A 21155-nucleotide genomic window follows, 5' to 3' on the forward strand; every position below is an offset into this window, starting at 1 on the left:
AAACTCTCCGAACCTACGACATTTCGTGTACAAGAATATTTCAGTAATAAGCCTGGGCAGAGCTAAGGGATCCCATTTAGTCCACTGTGCACCTGACAGCACAGCCCGGCTAGACTGATGTGTGAGCCAAGAGAACAGTCTGAAGGAGAGGAAGCATTTTACAATACTTGAGCCTTTGGGGGGCACCCGAGAACCCTGTGGGTTATCCTTACCTCCTAGGTCCGCACTGGCTCAGAGGCAAGCACTCCAGTCAGCTTCTCTTTGCCCAGCAACAAAGGGCTTGGTCATTTTTTAATAAGGGGGAAGGGATTGGTGACAGCCATATTCCAGAATTTCATACCATTGTACGGAGTCAAGTAAGTGAGTATAATTGAAGGCTGTCCTCCTGTTTATCTAGTTCTATTCATTTATCTAATATCTATTTTGATAGCAAGTAGTTTGTAATTGCCCCACATATAGCCTAGTTTCACTGTTTTCTTAGAGTTTAAATATTCTGAGTGTCTCGGAAACTCTGACACTGCTCCTATCACGCCTCTTCTTAAATTTGCCAAAAGCTTGGCAAGGCACATATCCCCCCTATATTTTTTTCATGCTTGAGTTCTTGCCTGTTGTGTTCTTCCTTCGATCTTTTCTCCATTGCGGAGGTCTTCCTGGATCAGGATTCCTGGAGCATCGGCAGCTCCAGGAAAGAAGGTGTCCATCTTCAGGCGACTGGTGTGAGCCCCTTTCTGGTCTCCTACAGCGCGGGACTTCCTCTAACACGTAGGTCCAACTCTGCAGCTTACCACCAAGGAGGGCCCCCCAACCCAAGGAACGAAAGTTGACGAAATGCAGAAAGTGGGCTCTGATCATCACTTGTGTGAATCTGGGTCTTTTGAGCCAAATTGTGACTCATTTGTAAATGACTAGGTGTGAACCGGCGATTCCTATATGCTTTTATCTACAGAAACAAGCACGATTACAACAGCCGCTGTGGCAAAGATTAGTCTACACCACAAAGCTATTTTTTGTCATCTTCAGAAACTGTGCTTTCTTAATCTAGCACCTTTGAAATCATTCTGCTGGCCTTGCACAAAGGGTATTTTCTGGTTCCTGGTGTAATAGTCACTTGTCACTGTAGAGAACACTATCCCGGGGTGGGATGCAACTGAAGGGGTGACTTGAGCCTCGATCACTCTCGTCTCCTCTGAGTAGCAATTAGCCTCTGATCCCTTCTGTTTTCAAACACAATGAAACAAAACACACAAGAGGCTGGCCGGGACGAAGGGAAGGTTGCAGGCACAGATGCAGGTTGCTGTATTTCCTTGCTAATTCTCCTTCCAGTTGGGCAAGCTGAGAAGGGCTTTCCCAAACTGCAGACTCTTAGCTCTGGAGTGGCCATTCCTCATCAATGAGTCCAGACCCGTTACTTACCAAGGAGGACACTGAGGTTCAGAAAGGTGGGAGACTTCCCCCAAATCCCACAGATCTCAGCACACTGAGGTTTAGCACTTAGTTCTCATGTGACTCATCTAATACTCTCACGGAGTGTATTTCAAACTTATTCCAGAAGCCTGAGCAATCTTGGTCCCAGGTGTTTTGTTTTTTTAAATGATGGATTTTAATATTATTTTTAAAGATGGGTTTCTTGTTATGATTATTGGTACTAATAAACACAGGGGAATGTTAGCAGTCTAAGTCATCATCATCATAATAAAAACAAACCTCAGTGCCTTGGATTTCCCTTGTTGATCTCTGGGCACCAATGAGCATGGACCAGAATTACTTAAATTTATACTTATTTCCAAAATCCAAATGTCTTAAAGGTACGTTTGAGATTGATTCAACCCAAAGGAAGCAAAAACCTGTGAGTCTCCAATAACCAGACTGATAATTGGCTTGCTCGTGCACTCAACACACTTACTGGGCACCCGTTGACTCCGCACACCACTCACCTGCCCTTATGAGATTTCGTAATTGCTTTGCAAAAAATTTAACAATGCCCACCGTCCTCCAACTCCGTGTGTCAACCAAGCTGACAATATACTCTGCTGAACTTACTTTCCCACAGCAATTCATCCAGAGTCGAATGATTTCTTGCTATCATTTTCTCCAAGTAGCGTAGGTGGAGGGAGGGAAAGAATGCAAACTTTGTTTCATGGGAGAAAACCCATTGGTTTGGCACCCTTCGAGAAGTACTATTTTCTTCTTGATTTTAAGAAATATCAGTTCCCCTCTTCCTCTTTAGTTCCCTATATTACATCCTACAAACCAGTGCCTAGAAATCCATAAATGCTGGATTATGTGCACATTTAAACTTAAGTGTGCCAATAGTTAGCCGTATCTAAGATAGACCTCTCACACCATCCAGCATGTGGTCGCTCACTCTTGGATGTTTCTTCTCTCCTTCGATCAAACCAGGGAGAAATGAAGCAGGGTTTTAGGCTTTCAGAGTGGGAATTAAGCCTGTCGAAGGCTGCTAGTACTAAATAGTAAATTAGCTGCCTGGGAATCTCCTTATGCATTAAGTTAAAAAAAAAAAAGCTATATACATCCTTTAGAAAGAGTTGATTTTTAATATAGAATTAGGGCAGTGGTCTTTCTTGCATGGAGCAGGACTTATCTGCTAGTTTTGAATGATAGGTCCCTAACCTGCTACATTCCAAGGCATAACCCCAACATCGCTTTTGTTAGTGGAGCCAGTGATCTTGATCCGTGAAGCAGACAATTGAGCGAGTGATCTGATCATTCAAATCCAGAAAAAAATTGTGGCTTGTCTTATCTAGGAAGTTTTAATTTTCTATTAAAACTCTCAAAGCCCCAATCTGGCAGACGGCTTTCCTTTTCAAATGTCTTACTGGTGGGGCAGCTGGCTGGCTCAGGAGGTCGCGTGTGCAGCTCTCGATTCCGGGGTTGTCCGTGGAGCCCTCCTGTGGGGGTAGAGATTACTTGAAGTCTTAAAAAATATATCGCAAGGGGAAAGCTGACAGAGTTGCTACCAGAGTATCTTCGAGTTTTTTATGTTTAGTTACTAGTTTCCAGGTAACTCACATTTTTTTTTCTAGGCAACGAATTTAGGAATTCCTTTGAACCCTTAGCTCCAAAAGAAAATTACCCCCAGTCGTGCACTCTCCGTCACAATAGTAAGAGATGTTTGGAAAAGAGGCAGGCACGGCCTTTTGTTGACGGTGGAAAGTAAACACAATGTACCCCGCAGCGGGTGAGGGTTGTAGTAGACCTCCCAACATTGCCCAACATTCCTGTAGATGGCGCGACTCAGCCCCCAATGGCAGGTAGCGGTTTCTAGAGCTTCTAAGTGCAGGACGCATATGGGCGGCAGTTAGAAAAAGAAAAGGCCAGAGAGAAGTGTGCTGGGAGAAAAGCACAAGACGGGGGAGGCACCGGGCGGGGGTGCCGGAGCCAGGCCGCGTGGCGGGATAAAGCTGAAAACCATCAAACGCCCAAGGTTGGATGACCGTATCCAAGGATGTTCTTTGTGAGATGAAAGGCAGGCCGCCCCTGGGGAGCTCAGGCCTGTGTCCGCGAACACAGGGGACACTTCCCACGGAGAGAGGTACATTCTTCTTTCCCTACCAACCCCAGGTTGTTCGGAAGCTCCTCCAGGCCTCAGCGCAGAGCGCTCTGGAATGTCGGGCGAGCCTGGACAGATCACCTCCTGAATCGAAACCCACGGACTGACATGGGCCGGTGCTGCTTACGCTGTTCACCGAGGCTTCCGTCCAGCCCCGCCAGTAAGACAGGAGTCGATAACCTGCTGGGAGTCCAAGTGCGCGGCACGAAGAGAATAGTAAATGCCACAGATCGGCCAACTACGCGGTTTAAATCCCGGGTTTATCTAGACACTAAGAAAGAGGCCAGGTGTGAGATGGCAACTCCTGCCATGAAAACTTTGTTTAAATAGCCTTAGCATCACATTGCTTTTAAGCCTAGTACCACTTCAGTAAAATTTTTCCTGCAGCCACATGTAGGTATCTAATGCTCTAACGGAGACCTTACAGCATCTTGGCAAACTTACTTATGTAACGCGCAAAACGGCCGCTTGAGATCAAGGGTCAGTCAGCAAACGTTCCGCAAAGGGCCAGAGAATGAATATTTGAGGTTTTGCGGGCTATGCAGTCTCCGCCCCAACTAGAAGGCTCTACAGCAGAAAGCAGCTATAAGACACGGCCTGAACGGATGAGTGTGGCTGTGTGCTCCTTTATTTATGGACACTGAAATTTAAATTTCAATGATTTTCACAAATCATAAAATTTTATTCTTTTGATTTTTTTCAACCATTGTTACTTGTGGCAGATTTGGCCGGCGGCCCATAGTTAGCTGACCCTGAATGTGGATGGTTGAGAGAGAAACAGCACCGCTGTCATGGCAACAGAGAAAGGGGCACAGAGCTCCGGGAGAGGCATTCCTCAGGGAAAAGGGGCAGTACTGTGGGGTGCCTTCCTACTCTAAGGGATTCCAGGACCGATAGCATTAGCAACCTCTGGGCCCCACCCCAGACCTACAGAATCCAAATCCTCACTGAAGCAAGATCCCTGGGCTGTTTGCAAGTTTGAAAGGTTATATCGAAGTTGAAGAAGGCTTGGCAGCATGGTTTAAAGCCTGCCTTCTGTATTCAGAAGGCCTCCTTCAAACCTTTGGGCCTCTCAACAGCTAAGTGGCCTTGGACAAACTATTAGTAGTAGTATTACTATTATTACTATTATTATTATTTTTTTAAAGATTTTATTTATTTATTCAACAGAGATAGAGACAGCCAGCGAGAGAGGGAACACAAGCAGGGGGAGTGGGAGAGGAAGAAGCAGGCTCATAGCGGAGGAGCCTGATGTGGGGCTCGATCCCAGAACGCCGGGATCACGCCCTGAGCCAAAGGCAGACGCTTAACTGCTGTGCCTCCCAGGCGCCCCTATTATTACTATTATTAATATGCCCGTTCCCACACCTAAAAAGTGGGGATGGTGATCCATGCTAAACACTTGGAAAGTGCCTGGCAAGTGCTATTTATTAAATGCTTGCTCTGATCCATTTTTAGAAAATAAGTGTCCACACACATTCTCCTCAAGGCCACTTCCTCAAGGACAGACACACTCCTAGCCAGTCACTTGAGTTGAGTTGCTTTGACAACAACCCCCCCCCCCAACAACCCCATCCATGCAAGTAAAGAGAGACGCCACAGCTCCTGGCCGCAGAGTGTAAAATATATTGAGGGTTGTAAAGGGACAACTTGGAGACATTTCCGGTCTGCTGAGACGACGTGCAGCATACACACACAGGCTCTGTTTCTGGAAACCATGTCAGTAAGTTCTCAAATACATCTCTGTTTTGAACATGATGCTTTGTTTTTTTTCATTAGCACGGTTTACTACTCTACAGTTTCTCCTAGAGTAAATAAATATAGCGGCTGTTTGCAGAGCAACTACAGACTTATTGAGATGTGTAACAAGGTGAACTATTTCACAATTAGATCAACCTTTGCATTAACAGCAAGATGTTTTTCATTTGTTTTCGTTCCCTGCTGCAGTGGAGGGTGGGGGGGGGTTAACTTTTCCAATTTATTCTTTGTTCACATGTTTAGTCACCAACAGACTCCCAAACATAATGAAAAATAACAGTCTGTTCAAAAAATTAAATTGTAATTAGGCCATGGGTTTTTTTCCAAGACCCTTAAAATCAGATCATTTAAATTTACAAGAGGAAAAAAATAGGCATGATGGAAAACTAAGTAACAAAAAAACTACTGAAAAATACATCTGTAGAACACAGTGGTCAGTTGTAAACAGCTCAGAAGGGCAGAGAAAACAAAAAGTCCTTCTAGAACGTTAAGCAGTCCAACGACAAACTCTGCTTTTTTTTTTTTCCTAGTGGCTATTTTCCTACCACAGTGTTGAGCTTCATTATATTAAATAACTTATATGGGTAAAAAGGAGTTTGCTAACCAGCAGCCAACTCAAAATCTTGCAGGAAGAGGGAGGAGAGGAATTCAAAACACAGTACACACTAAAGGGGAAACAAAGTCCAGAGTCAGCATTGAACCAGTCTTACCCCTCCTGGCAATACCGTGGAGCTGAAGTTGGGATCTACATGGAAGTTTGTCTCCCCTCCCTCCTCTCCCTTTTTCATTTAAGTTAACAAAGAAACATGGGCTTCCTAAGAGCCAGCACTCAGCTGGGCAAGTCCCATTAGCAGCAAATGTTCAACCAAATAAAAAAAAAAACAAAAAAACAACACACGCACACAAAAGAAAGCTCCATCCGAGTGCAGAGCTGTGATTCACATGGAAATTCCAGAAGATGAATCACGTGCAGAGCCGGATCGGTGGAGGATTCTTGCTCAAGTGTCTTCAGTGAACATTTCAGTCTCCCGAAATCCGAGTCGATCCGTCAGCTGTGGGAAATAAGTTCCCCATCTGCTCTTGAGCCAGCTTGCTTGCGGGGACTTAGCAGGATAGTTTGTAGGACTGGACGCCAAAACACAAAGGCCAGCCCCTCGGCGATCCACGTGACGCAGCAGCAGCAGCAGCGATGGTCAGCATCCCACTCCTTACACTCTGCCTAAGAGGCTGGACCTGAGGAATAAAGAAGACGGCAAGAGGACGAATGCGGCCGATGATTTCAGTTCGGATTAAAATGTCTTGCCTAACACTAGCTTCACCTCTCCTAGGCTTCAAGGTTGATCACACAGAGTTAAAAAGAGGAAGAAGGGCGCCTGGGTGGCTCAGTAGGTTAAACTTCCCACTCGTGATTTTGGCTCAGGTCATGATCTCAGCGTTGTGAGATCCAGCTCCGCGTGGGGCTCCCCGCTCAGAGGGGAGTCTGCTTGAGATTCTCTCTCTCTCCCTCTGCCCCCACCTCCCCATGCATGCTCTCTCACTCTCTAAAAAAAAAAAAAAAAAAAAGAAGGAAAAAAATGTTAAGCATTGACGTCCCAGTTTTTGTACTAGTGACTCCCAGTCACTTCAAATAAATATTTATTAATGGAGGTGGCAAAAGCTTTGTTCATAGGTAAATCTTTATTTTGACTGGCTTTATATTAAACCAAAAACAAAAAGACAAACAAAAGTCATTAATTATGAAAAGCTTTTACATCTGCACTGGTCTTATCACAGATGAGCTTACTCAGTAAATAGAAGCATCTTCACATTCCAGTGCCCATTGAGAGCATTTAAATAGCCAGTGACAAGAAAGGTGTCTACCCTCAGAGGTGTATGTGTCACTGCCACTGCTGAGCCCAAGTGTCTGAACGACGAGGCTAGGGCCAGCAAGAAAAGCGTCTATGGGAAATTATCTAATTGCCTTCAAAGTTAATGTAATACACGTTTCAGGTAGGTACTATCATTCTAGAATAATTAGTCTTTGTATCCACTTAACACATGTAGCTTTGCAAACGATCATAGCCTATTTTCTCTGCTTTATCCTCTCGGTCGTTGCTATGATGTGGCCAACACCTACAGGAACGCAATGTCATTCCCCAGTATGGCAGGAGCAAGTGCCCAGTGCCGCAGTGGGAAGGAAAGACCCCACGCTTGCCCGCCACGGGCTTACGCTGTAGTAGGGATAAGAAGCAATGCACTACAGAGCGACCAGTTGGCTTGTAACAGGAGAAGACGACTGCCTTCGACCCCTTCTGGGGAGATACAGGTCAGGGAGGGGGAGGCATTGGAGCGGGGCCTTGAGATTACACAGGAGGGGGAAAGGGCAGAGTGCAGAGCTCACACCCAGCCTCAAACAAGAGTTTGTTCTTCAAGGCTCCTTAAAAACAATTTTCATGTAGAAAAATAGTCTGTTCTACCAAGAGTAGATCTTCACAGTGTTTATATACATATTTCCCCGTATACCATTCTCTCTATTTGTGCTGGGGCTGGCCCCTCAATGAATGCTTATCAGAGGCGTTATTACTGAACACTTTTGAGTGGAGCACAACTGCAGACAGATTCATAGATTTGTGTCTGAATTTAAGCCAGTACAGGGCACTCTCGTTTTCACTCCATATTTCTAAATTCTCAACTAAATTCTCTGGTCACATTTCAACCAGTCGAATGTTAACTGTTGTTGTATATTGTGTGTATGGTATCTACAGATATGGGAAGAGATTGTGTAATTAGGTCTTTAGTTTTTACTATCAACTCTTTGACTTTACAAGCCCTACTCACCACTAGGAATATGGCATAAAAGAATAACAATCAGAAAAGCCTGGAAAAGAAGTACATGGGAGGCTTGGACTATTTAATGTGTCTGGATTTCACAGGCAATGCCGATACCAGGTATCATTTAAGTACAGCCAATTTACCTGCCTACTAGTTCTTTAAAAATCCTATAAAAGTCACAAAAGTTAATAAGCTATCCTCAGGGGCCATATCAACTTAATGCTCTCACAAAAAAATAGAAAGGGAATTAAAAAGAGGAGAAACACGGAAAGCAAAGTTCACCTAAAAAGAACAACAACAAGGAGTCATTCCTAAGCTCTTATCCAGCAAGGTGTGGACGCTGAGGATCACGTTTTACAGGCGAATAACACTGAAGAGTGCCGTAAATATCCTTTAACCCAACAGAGTAATACGAAATTTTAATATAAATATGCCACTGACAGGCACACAATTTCATAAAAGTAGATCTGAGCACCCGCCCAGCAAGCCTGTTACAGTCCCTTGATTCCAGGTGTTGGCCACACCTTCTTTACGCTTGTGTCCGGGATAAAAGAAACATCTCTGATCCTTTCCCTCTCACCATGATGCGTTCTAAGGATAATAATTCTGTTGCCTCTGTACCTCATCCCTCATCACTGAGAGGTACACAGAAAATCTAAATTTTCCCTTGAAACAAATGAAATCACACAAAACCAAATATACCTAAGATACCCTGGTTCATGAAACGTAGCCCAATATCAAGTATAATGAAGACTCCTAAATGACTTTACGAAGAAGAGAAATGTGTTTGTCCACCCTGGTACCAAAAGGCACATGTTCCCAGAGTCTCTTAGTGGAGATACAAATAGAGCAATTTTGATTATACGATTACTTTATCCTGGGCTATTTTAGCTATTAAAATATCTCAGATGGTTAAAATATACATTTACCTATTTACCTATCCTTATTTTTTTGAAAATACCAATAGAATAACACAACTCTTTAATTTGAATAGATTCTCGATTATGTTTAAAGTCCCAACTTCGGGGGCACCTGGGTGGCTCAGTCCGTTGAGCATCCAACTCTTGATTTCTGCTCAGGTCATGATCTCAGGGTCCTGAGATCAAGCCCTGCATCAGGCTCTGCGCTCAGGAGGGCGTCTGCTTGGGACTCTCTCTCTCTCTTTCTCCCTCTACCCCTCCCCACCTCTCAAATAAGTAAATCTTTAAAAGATAAATAAAGTCCCAACTTCCTCTTTCTCTCAAAATAAAACGGAGACCAAGATCCAGCTGCTAAAACAGCGACACACTCAGATTTACTGAACCAACTGGTACTTGGGTCTCTTTTATCTCAGGTCAAATAAAATTTTAGTGTTAGAACTATTCAGAAATAGAGTCTGAACTTGTTATCTTTTAGTTGATGAGAATGAGTCAGTGCTCTTTCCACCACACATACTATGGGATAACCTCAGTTCCTTACACCATAAAGTAATGTGAGAAAGAAAGGAAAGCAGAGTCACTGTATATCTGACAGTATAAAAAAGTGAAAGGCGATAAAACTCGATGATGGCAATGAGGATTCGCAGCCACAAAGATTCAGGTGACAAGCGATAAGGAGCAGAGAGGACTCGGAACACACAGAAAGGGACTTGCTACAGAAAGCAGTGGCTTTCCTCAAGTAAGTCCAACATGGCCTATGGAGGTTCACAGCAATGAGAAGCACAGAGACTCACCTTAAGGACTTCCATCTGTCCTTCTCTATATGATTTTCAGGTCCTTCACTCTCATAGGAAGCCAGGTAGAGCGCTACAATCAACCAAAAGTAAGAATGCGTGAACACTGAGGCCTTCTCCTGCTGTATTACCCACCACCATCCATCTCCTAATTTAACGTGAGCTAAACCCTAAAGCAAAACGCTTTAACATATTCAATTATAATGGAGAAGCATCATAGTTTCATTAAGAACACAGAATATTACTTTGCCGGATTGACCATCTCAACAAAAACCCACGGGCCTCTAGGCCAAAAAGGCACTTAATTAAATGACAGTTTATGAGGAGAAACAGCTTACAAATGCAAGCCACATGATGCTATCACACGCTCACATTTATGTTCTTTTGAAGAAGGGGATGAAAGGGGGGCGGGGATCCTTTCCTGGTAGCTTTGATTTTTAAAAAACCTTTCCTACTAAAAAAGCCAGATTTTCCAGGCCACTTTTTCATTTTTCTAATATTTTTTCTTTATTTTTAAATCAAAAAGAATCTCATTCAAAGATTTAAAAGCTTGCTATTAATCCTATTTGTAGAGGTTAATAGCAATCAAGTCCCCTCTGGAACGGGTAATATTAATGCAAAATGCACTTCAGTCATTATCAAAAACACTATCAATCTGCTATGAGAAACTGTTAATAATACCTTTGATTTCTAGAATATTAGGATATAAAAGATCAAAAGAATAAATCCCTAAGTCTTTTACAAACTTTAACTCTCTTCTCATCAATTTTTTTCAGTAAAATCACTGTTTCTGCCTCAAATTCCTTAATGTTTTAACAGGTGAAGATTTTCCACTACTTTTTCAAATAGCAGCAGGTAGCAACTAACTGGTTTCTTTTTTTTTAAATTTTTGTTTTTTCAAATTACTTTTAGTATCAACATACCACAAACAAAACACCGTTTTTCTCCAATGAAACAAGTCCAAACATGGGGGGATAAAGTCCTTCAAAACCTTTCCATTTGTGCCAAAAACTCTGCAGCTCTAGTATTATAAAGAATGTTTAGGGGCACCTGGGTGGCTCAGTCAGTTAAGCAGCTGCCTCCGGCTCTGGTCATGATCCCAGGGTCCTGGGATCGAGCCCTGCATCGGGCTCCCTGATCAGCGGGAAGCCTGCTTCTCCCTCTCCTAATCCCCCTGCTTGTGTTCGCTCTCTCTCTGTGTCAAATATATAAAATCTTAAAAAATAATAATAATAGAATTAAATTAAAAATAAAAAGAATGTTTAAATACAGAAACAATCTGTTGATGAGTGAAGAGTGAGTGCCTGGCAAATATTTTAGGGATAAACCATACGGTTTCCTGTGCAACAGAAAACTCTTAAGCTGGACCAGGTCAGAAGACAGGCCTGATGTTACATGAGGAACCAGACGGCAGGCACGTTTGCACCCATTTCCTAATTGCAGGGTTTGGGGATGCTGGGGGCAGCCCCAGCTGCTAGGCTTGCTCACCATCTTCACTGAAGACTGGCACCGTGAGTAGATATTGCAAGATCTTCCGGTCCCTCTCAAATGGACACTCTACCTGTTTCCACGTCATGAATTCACTCACTTGTTTGGCCAGTTCCCAAAATTTCTAAGAAAAAAGAAAATTGAAAAGCGGTCATAAAAAATCATGAGCATTCCATTTAATCTTTTCCTCTGGCTTCGAATCAACTGAACTACATAATTTTCTTAATTTAATAAAAACTAGCTATAGGTATTTGTGAGGAACAGGTAAACATTTACTCACATACCTCCAGATAATAATCAATAATAATGTTGCAGCTAATTTATTCTACTCAGTAGTGTTATTTTCTTACAAAACAACAAAGAGAAAACTGGGTTCTAGAACTTCAGAATCTGCGTAGGCTGCCTGGCCCCAAATGGAACGTTGGAGAGGCTGACCCCTCTCCGTGCTCAGATTCTGTGGCCTACACCCTTACCTCAAAGTTGACGTGGCCATTTGGAAGGCGGTTGGCACAGCCCTCATTGAGGAAGTAAATATCTTTGATTAAAAGACTGAAGAACGGTATCACAATCTAGAGAAAAGAAAAGACTTGGGTTTGCTTGGGCAAATAGATATTCAGCCTCTCATCAAACAATACAAGAAATGCATGAGCGACAGTAGTGCTGGCTTATGTAATAGGCTATGATGAATTAAGACACAGTGTTTTGTTCACCACCCGTGACAGCAGTTTTCTCCCTTGCATAATTTTGCTACAGATGCAAATGCTATTAATAACCAAACCCCAGCAAAGACAACAAGCATTAGGAGGTGGGTGGCTTCATGTAGCTTTTGCCGTCTTCCCCACTGCAACAGTGTATCATAAATCAAAAAGTTCCAGCTCTAATCAATGGAAGAAGAGATAAAAGAACTCTTGCTTTTCATTTAGCGATCCCTTAATTAGAGCAAACTATTAATAGAACACCTGTCGCTGCAGGTACCAAGATTGTAAGATATGTGACCCATCTCTCTGCTAGAAATCTGTACTGCTGTATCATTTAGACGTCTACATTTTAGATGAATTTCTTTTTAGATGGACATTTTACCCTTGCTCAAGATAACGTGAGAGCTCAGGGTCTTAGGTAATAGTCGCTGGCAACTTCCTATTGGGTAAACCTGGCCTTCATAAGACAGAACACGTAGGCACCTGTTCTCATGGGAAATCACCTAGGCAGTACCTTGCACAGTATGTTGTGAGGTGTGTCCAAGTGGAGGAGGAATATAAATGTGTAAATTAGGATTAATGGCTGTTTGAAGAACTAAACCTCGAGTAAGACTCGCCTGCCTCGGGTCTTTGATTTGATGAGATGGTATTTAATTAATTAACCTACAATAATAATCTCTAAGAAACTATCCTAAATCCTACCGAGCCCATAACAAACAAAGAACAAAGCTCAGACATGGTAACTCCACCTTTTCTCAAATGCCAACAAGTTTTTGAAGATTCTAAATTTGCTACAGTGTGAACCGTGCTCCAAACACAAGTTGTGGGCCTCTGCTGTTTACCCAAGAGCAGGTTTTTGAAGTTTCCCTAAGCCTATGACTCATGGAGTACGTCTACACTAAATGGATGGGAGCCCTGGAAAACATACATTTGGGCTCATACGCAAAAATATGAAGTCTCCATTTTCACTTCAAGAGATCAACTCAGATTTCCCCCGAAAGTCATTCAAAAAACACAAGCTTTGGTTATTTTTTATGTCCTTGGCGGCTGTAATGGCCGAAGTGGACCTGCAGCTTTGACGGCGTCTCTGAGTGCACTTGTAATCATTTGCCATTGTCTGTGCAAGTCTCTCAGGCTGAATCAGTAAAGATCCCCTCATTACCTTCCCCTTCAAATATTACTGGCTAATCCTCTGTTATTTTAGGACTGAACAGCCATTGTAACAATGAAAAAGCACACCCCGGACCCCACTTCTTTGGAAGACCACCTCTGATGGGGAAGCTTGGGTTTTGGACTCTGTTGGACCTTGGCTTAAGATGCGGCCCCACAGTTATTGGCAGTACAAGCCACGAGTCTACAAATGGTGGCCCGCAAACCAGCCCAGGCCCACCACCTGTTTTAGGATAGCCCGGGAGCCACACAATATAGAAATATACGTAATCTCCCTTCACTGTTCCGTTCCTTATGCCCACATGCCAGAAAGAAGTCTCACAGGCTCTTCAACTTCTAATTTACTCATTGATAGTTCTCTTCATATCTGCAGCCCCTACAACAAACCTAACATAATAAAAATCAGGAGATTATAAGGACTTTGGATTTCCAGGCACTAAGGTAGATGTATGGGTTACCGATAGGAGGGAGTAAAAGCCTGGTTTCTGGGAGATCCTGCCAATGATGTCTTTAATGGGAGAACTTCTCAAGTAATAATGTTTTCTAATTCCCTTTCAAAATATTTTTTTAAATTTTATTTAAGGAATCTCTACCCCCAACATGGAGCTCGAACCCACGACCCTGAGATCAAGAGTCCCATGCATGCTTCGCCAACTGAGCCAGCCAGGCACCCCTCTTTCAAAATATTCTTCATTCAGAGACTTGGCAAATACACCTGGAGGCATTATCCGTTTCATACCTAGAAATGAATGCTGTTGAGCAGGAACGAGTTCCCATGAACATAAATGGAACGGTAAAAGGATTTAAATCCATGGAATCACATGAGGAATGGTTAAAAACCTGGAGGCATGAGCACCCATAGGAAAAATAGCTATTTAAAGATCATTTAAGGGCCTCTATGTGGAAGACAGAATTGATTTGTTCTATGATATGGGACCTAGAGATGTGCCACCTTGGCCACATAAACTTACAATTTGAAAGAATATTAAAGATGCTATTACCCCGAACCATGTTGCTAGAAAGATTTTTAAATTACTTACGAATAAAGAGAGTTTCTTCTCACTTCAAAAAAAGGAAAAATAAACCCCAACTCTCCTGAATAAAAGATGCGTTTTACCCAGAAATGTTTTCATTCATAGCCTTTGAGACCAATTGTGAAAAAGCAATGGCATTTTTTTTTATGGTGGTGATTTCATTTGTTTTATGAACTCAAGAGTACAATTCATATGCTCACACAGAACTGGTTTAAAAGGGCAACAGAACTAAAGCGGACAGAATTTATTAAATGATGTGAAAGGGTAAATACTTTGGACTGTGTTCTGGAAAGAGCTATTAGAGTCCCACAAGTACAGTTTTTCTGGGGGGCTGGACTTCAGAATGACTTTGGCCAGGACTCCAGCTCCCTGCTAGAGACAGGATTCCACAGCCTCCTGGCTCTCCTGGAGGGTCCCGCAGACGGAGCCTGGCATCCAGCTGGGAGGGGGAATGAGAGGGTGCAGACAGCCCCCCATGTGCTGATTTCCTGAAGCTGAAGAAACTTCTGATTCAATTTTTTTCTCAGTCTTGTCACAGGGATGCTGAGATTTGGGCAAGTAAAACCTAAGAGCTTGTACTCTCTGTCAGGCTAATGTGAGACAGTTTTCCCTGCTTCATCTCCTCTCTGACCTTGTCTCTTTATTTAAAAAAAAAAAAATGTATTCACAGTGTCTCTCAAATGTTATCAGCACTGATATTTTGGATTTTGTTGAGAACCAATTAAACATTTTCAAAAGGTGGCATTTCTTTTTGTGTTTGTTTTTATTACAGATCACTGAGGCTGAAGCTTTTTTGTGGAAGGGATTCAGATGCCCTGAAACGTTTTTTACCCTCATTTCTAAAAATTTGTTGAAGATACAGTTTAAAAGATGGATAGAATCTAAGCAAAACGTAACTTTCATCAAACAACTTCATCAGCCCATTTACCATAACCAGGTATTTACTTTGCAAATATCATGATCCTTAAACATCGAAATGACTTTTCCTTTCTACCTAAGGAAATAGGCCACTGACATGGGCCAAGAAAGGACCCTCAGAGTCGAGGGTATGATAGATCCAGGGTAGTATTAAACTGTTTCAGGGAACAGTAGATAGAGTAAGGACCATTAATTTCTCAGATATCATCCCTATACTTTTTCTGCTACCCATATATCCAATTAAAACAGCAGGCCTAATGCGACAGCAACTAACCTACTTTCTGAAAATAAATGACTTAACCATGGGAGGTAAGCTAATTCTTTTAAGAAAAAAGGTTACACTAAATCAGCTACCTTGTGCAGAGCTGAAATGTCTATTTTCAATTAAACCAAATTACTCTAATGTTATCTATCAGTCATCTTAACATAAGACTTAATTTATTGCTTGAAAAACAACTAAGACATATTAGAAAATGATCATTTAAATAATGCAATAACATAGTAATATCCATTTATAATGGATAATAACACAGTACCTTCCTTTAGCATTCCCCTTCTCTGTGTGGCAAAGCATAAACATTTCCATGTACATCAACTTCTCTCTTAGATGGGAACAGGTTAAAGCAGCTCGGGGCGGGAGTTCACGTTGCATTTCACTGCAACACACGGCAGCTCTACCGTGAGTACAACTCCTTTCGGCACATACCTTCTCTCTGCTGCTGTGAGCCGTTAAAGACCTTTGTGCTGCCCCACGAAGAGCTGTTCGGTAATTGTAGAAATTACTTGAAGGGTCCATCTGATGCTGTCCACAAAAGAGAGAAGACTATTAATCATTTACTTCTCACCGGCAGAAAGTTTGCAAGATCATACTTTTAACCCTACGTAAAAAATTGCAATAGGCGATGGGTGCCTGGGTAGCATAGTTGGTTAAGTGCCTGGCTCTTGGTTTCAGCTCAGGCCCCGACCTCAGGGTCATGAGATCAAGCCCTGTGTAGGGCTCCATGCTCAGTGTGGAGTCTGCTTGGATTTCTCTCTCCCTCTGCCCCTCCCTACTCCCGTTATCTCTCTCTTTCTCTCTAAAATAAATAGATCTTTTTTAAGAATTGCAATAGGTGAGAGAACTCATTAAGGATAGGATTTATCCCTCTCATATACACACACACACACACGTGTAGGCATAAAACACATCAGAACACAAACGGTTTCTTTGCTGAGGTTTGGTTCATTTAAATAAGCTGACGTCAGCTTCAGTAATGTCAAACCTAGACCAAATTCTTTCCAGGTTCACTGTGGAGATTAGACTTAAAATAGATAACGAAGAATAAACACCAGCATAAGAAGCCATTTCCAGGTTTCGTTTGAATGGTAATGGATCAGCTGATGGTTGGCCGTGCACAGTGATCCAACCCTTTGCGGTGAACTCGTTCTTTGCATTTGTTAACAAATCATTCACAATTAATTGAAGGATATTATCTTATAAGAAGGAAAAGGCATTTATTAGACAATACGAATAAAAGCACAATGCAATATATCCAATGATACTTCCCAATTTAGAGGAAAACTTAGGAAAGAACATTTTTTTTATTATCTCCCAAGACCATTGATTCAAAGTACCAACCTGCCAAGGTGACAATGACATTAATATGACCCAAACACAAATGCCTTTATGTACAATTCTTACTATCCTCAGAATTATACTGGAAGAGCTTTTGCACAGGTTAGCTAAATTTGCTGAAAGGATGGCGAACGGGTATTTCTACAGGGACGGGAACCTTTCCCCTGGGGCGCTGTAAATAAATGAAGTTACGGGGCCCGCTCTGAAGCAGCACTCCTAACGGTTCAGGATCCAAATTCCGTCCGGGCCATGATGGGATGTAACTGACAGGTCACCATTTCTTCAGTCGGTTCTCCTCAAAATGGACACCTCTGCCTATGAGAGGGCCGGTCTACAACCTGGCTTATTCTCCCCTCCGCCAGTTCTAACCCCCTTCCATTCCCTACGTCTGGAAGGGTAGATGGGCTTTCTTCTCTGTAGTACTCCCTGATCTAGAGGCAAACTCACGCGGCAGAATCCCACTTCCTGGGTGTACAGTGTTAACAGCGAGGCATCAGCTTCACATACCTCGAGAACATCAAACTTCGCGGTCTTCACTTTGGCCCATGTTTTTTTCAGTCGAGACACTGGGCTCATGTTCATGCCGGCTTCCCATTTAAAATGGAGTTGCGGGGGGAGAACAAGCGGAAACAGACAAATAAGAAAAGTCACTTGAAGTGATCCTCCAAAAAAGTGTTCATTATTAAGTGTAAGTAAGTTGACTTAATAAAAAACCTGCCAGTTTTCCACAGTAGAAATACCATTTCATAGTCCCACCAATAATATGTGAGAATTCCTCTTGTTCCTCGCCCTCACCAATATTCGGTTCACCCAGTCCTTTTAATTTCAGTCATTCCAGTGTGTGAAATGGTTTTACATGGTGATTTTAATTTGTATTTCTCTGATGACTAATTAATGGAACATATTTTCATATGCTTATTATCTATAATATAACAGTAAGTATATGAAAGCAAAATTTTGTGACATATCTAAGAATCTGCCATTTTTCATTGGGTTATTTGTCTTCTTATTATTGATTCATAGGGTCCTTTATAGAGTCTGGATACAAGTTCTTTTTCAGCTATAATGTATTACAAATACTTTCTCCCATGACATGGCTGGTCTTGACATTTTCTTAATGGTATACGGGGGAAAATGAAGTAATCTTCTGTTACCCAGACCACGGACTTTCAGGTCCCTGATTTAAATGATCTTTCTGTTCCCTATATTCAAGAAGTAAACCAGACAAAGAGCTGAAATTTGGTGAGTATTTTTAGGGAGAAAACAAGGAAAATTATGTCAAAAAGTAAATGGAAAACAGAATTGGTAAGAGGGGGGAGTTATCAGGATCAAAAGCACTGAATTACACATTTGGTGGATTCTCCGACTTCCAATTGACTCTGACACTAAAGGGTCAGGTAAATATTCAACTATTTACTGAATACCTACAATGTGCAGGATAAACATATGATTTATCCTATAGATTAGGGTATTTTTAAATGAAAGAGTCACTATCAATAATTGTGGCATGACCCCATGCACTATGTTTACAGGATGAATGGAAAGAAACACAGTCACTGGTATTAAAATCCCCACGACACAAAGGAGGAGCACAGTTTGCACACCGCGGTAATAAGATGCTGCAGGTGGAAAGTACTAGGAGCATGGACAGTCCGAACATGTTCCAGTTTCTCAGGCCACCCTCCGGGCCGTACTGATAGAATCATACGATGTAGTCTCGGGTCATGCATTTCTCTAATGCTTGACACACAGGCTGCCCAAACACTTTTTACAACCCTTCGTTTACACAACTCTCTCACTTACGAGCGTCTATCGATAAATATTCAGATGAGGACAAACTGACGGGATGTATTCCATGAATTCTCACACACGTCAAAAAGAGCATACGCACTTGTACGACGTTGACATTTAACACATTCTGAACATTCTAAAACAATTCAGGATTAAAAAGTAGAGTTTCATTAATAAAACTGTACGACGTATAAATTTTTAGTAGACACATTTCATAGGACCTAGACAAAAAAAGGACACGTATCTTCCAGAAAACACTCACAGATTATCGCCATCAGGGAATTGAAGTTGCCAATGTTAAAACACTCCCGAGCTACGTCAATGAAATACTCGATCATTCTTGCACGGTGCTTCTTCTTTACAGGCTTTACAGAAAAGGGGGAGAACAAAAACAGGGCAGTGATCCAACACGTAGACCCAACAGATGTAAAATAAGTATGAAAAAAAATAGAGAGAGTGAGAGAAAACTTGCTTTCTCACCATGCAGATTTCTGTGGCAACGAAGTAGCTGAGGCGATTGAACCATTCCACGTAAGCCTCTAAGTTTCGTGTTTTCTTCCGTTCGCTGTAGCAACTCTATAGAGAGAGCAAAGGAAGCAGATGAATTGGAGACAAAAAAGACAGTGGATTAGGCTCTCGTTTTTGTCAGATATAGGCCTTTCTTCCAGTTAATGGAATAATAGGAGCAAGACAGCTTTCTAAGACAAGGGGATGGGGACCGAGAGAAAAAAAATCACTAACATTCTTGACTCCCTTTACAGATATATCGCAATCTCTTGGTACAGTCCGGTGAAATCCATAAGGTCTAGAAATGTACTCTGAGGCATTCAAAATGGTGCCCTTCCCTCCTCGGAAACTAAGTTACCCTCGGTGGGAGCTGTCCTCAGAAGCACAATTCAAAGGGTTTTGGCTGCATTCTAAAACAATCTTGACTGATAAATGGGGTGTGAATGCCAATTGCCAGCAACACAGCAAGAAGCTGAGAGAGCCGGGGATCAGAACATTTTCTCTTACAATTAAGTCTAGGAAAAATTTTTGGAGCATCATGTAGCAAGACACTAAGTATCTTCCACGGTAGGTAAATGGAAGTCTAGGCCAGCATGGTCTTTAGTAGGGTGAATGACACATTATTCAAAAGCAAAAGGAGTTAAGCCCATCTTGGAGTTCAAGGCCAAGCTTGAACAGGTTAATTACACTCCTCTTTCCTTCCTTCAAAAAAACCCTAACAAACAAAAAGTCCACTAGCCGTCTACTGTAAAACCTAATCCTTGCTTCCTGTACTGAGGGAAGCTATTCTAAGGCCGGAAAACAGCTGTTACCCTCAGTTCCAAAGGGGGGCTTCCATTAGTGGGGGTTACAGTCTTTGCCTCACAACTTGAGATGCTTCTGGACGTCACTGGGGGAAAAAATTTCTTATGTGTGTTTACCGATTTTATAGTCCATGCCCCGTGTTATTTTCTTCACATGTGGGCTTCGCTTAGGCCATAAACCTGTCGTGAGAGATTCACCTCGAAACAAAAGGCGAAGCAACGGAGACCGTTGCTCAGCAAGCCGGGTGTGCATCCTGTCTTCACTGCCCTGTTATTGTTGAATCATGAGCGTTCTCTTGTGTTTTCTCTCTGACTTAATCTGCTAAAACCATTATGCTTTTATCTCCTACCTTCATCACCACAAGTCCTGCATTTACTTGCTTATTAAATTTCCCAATAAGGAGGAAGAAGAGGCTAACCGTTTGTGAGAGGGGAAGAATATGGTGACGGTGCCTGAAGATATGGCTTAAGAAAACGGCAATGAATCAGACGTGGCTCATGAAAAAAAAAAACCTTTCTGATTGTAAAACCTAAGACAAAATAATTCCAATTTCTGCCTCTTGTACCCACCATCACAGACTAAGAAATTCCATTTCCAATTTCAGAGCTGACCTCTAGGTAGACTGATTCTTACCTTGTCATTGTCCAAAGGGTCCTTCTGCACAAACGCCTGAACAAATTCTTCTGGCCCAATATAATTGAGCCTCTCCTGAAACACAAAACCCCAGGTCAACCTTATTAAAGAAAATGAGAAAAAATGGACTGTTAACTCCTTCTGTTGACTTTTGGCATGACCCCCACTTTTTATGCAGCTTATAAAATGAGTCTTTAATTTTAAATATTGTCATCATCTTCAAGATCTGAGCAGAGGCAATATTCTGCGTGAGTCAATGCTACCTGACATAGTGAAAGGCTGGGCAAGTCATGGAAAGGTAGAGAAGATGAGGTAGGTCAATAAATTTGCCCATCAGTCTTGCTTATTGGTATTTAAAGTGAATTCCCAGGGTGCCTGGGTGGCTTAGACAGGTAAGCGTCTGCCTTCGGCTCAGATCATGATCCCAGGGTCCTGGGATAGAGCCCCACATCGGGCTCCCTGCTCAGCGGGGAGTCTGCTTCTCCCTCTCCCTCTGTGCTCTCAATCTCTCTCTCCTCTCTCTCTCTCTCTCAAATAAATAAATAAATAAATAAACAAATCTTAAAAAAAAAAAAAGTGAATTCCCAGAATGTCAAAAACATTCATATTGGAATGTCTAAGCAAAACATAGTGTAGGTATTGCACA

General features: G+C 42.2%; 1 protein-coding gene across 1 annotated transcript in view; it reads right to left on the reverse strand.

The window, feature by feature from the left end:
- Positions 1–5174: 5174 nt before the first annotated feature.
- RASGEF1B (RasGEF domain family member 1B) overlaps positions 5175–21155 on the reverse strand; it is a 37300-nt gene continuing 21319 nt past the window's right edge. Inside the window, exons 6-14 of the mRNA XM_026509881.4 lie at positions 20510–20584; positions 19046–19141; positions 18828–18930; positions 17282–17361; positions 15866–15961; positions 11813–11908; positions 11340–11463; positions 9852–9924; positions 5175–6562 (exon numbers count right to left, since the gene is read on the reverse strand). Coding sequence (XP_026365666.1) covers positions 6538–6562; positions 9852–9924; positions 11340–11463; positions 11813–11908; positions 15866–15961; positions 17282–17361; positions 18828–18930; positions 19046–19141; positions 20510–20584 — 768 coding nt within the window. The 3' untranslated portion in view covers positions 5175–6537. The remainder of the gene's footprint in view (positions 6563–9851; positions 9925–11339; positions 11464–11812; positions 11909–15865; positions 15962–17281; positions 17362–18827; positions 18931–19045; positions 19142–20509; positions 20585–21155) is intronic.

This window comes from Ursus arctos, unplaced genomic scaffold (genome assembly GCF_023065955.2).
Source record: "Ursus arctos isolate Adak ecotype North America unplaced genomic scaffold, UrsArc2.0 scaffold_9, whole genome shotgun sequence".
Classification (NCBI taxonomy): Eukaryota; Metazoa; Chordata; class Mammalia; order Carnivora; family Ursidae; genus Ursus; species Ursus arctos.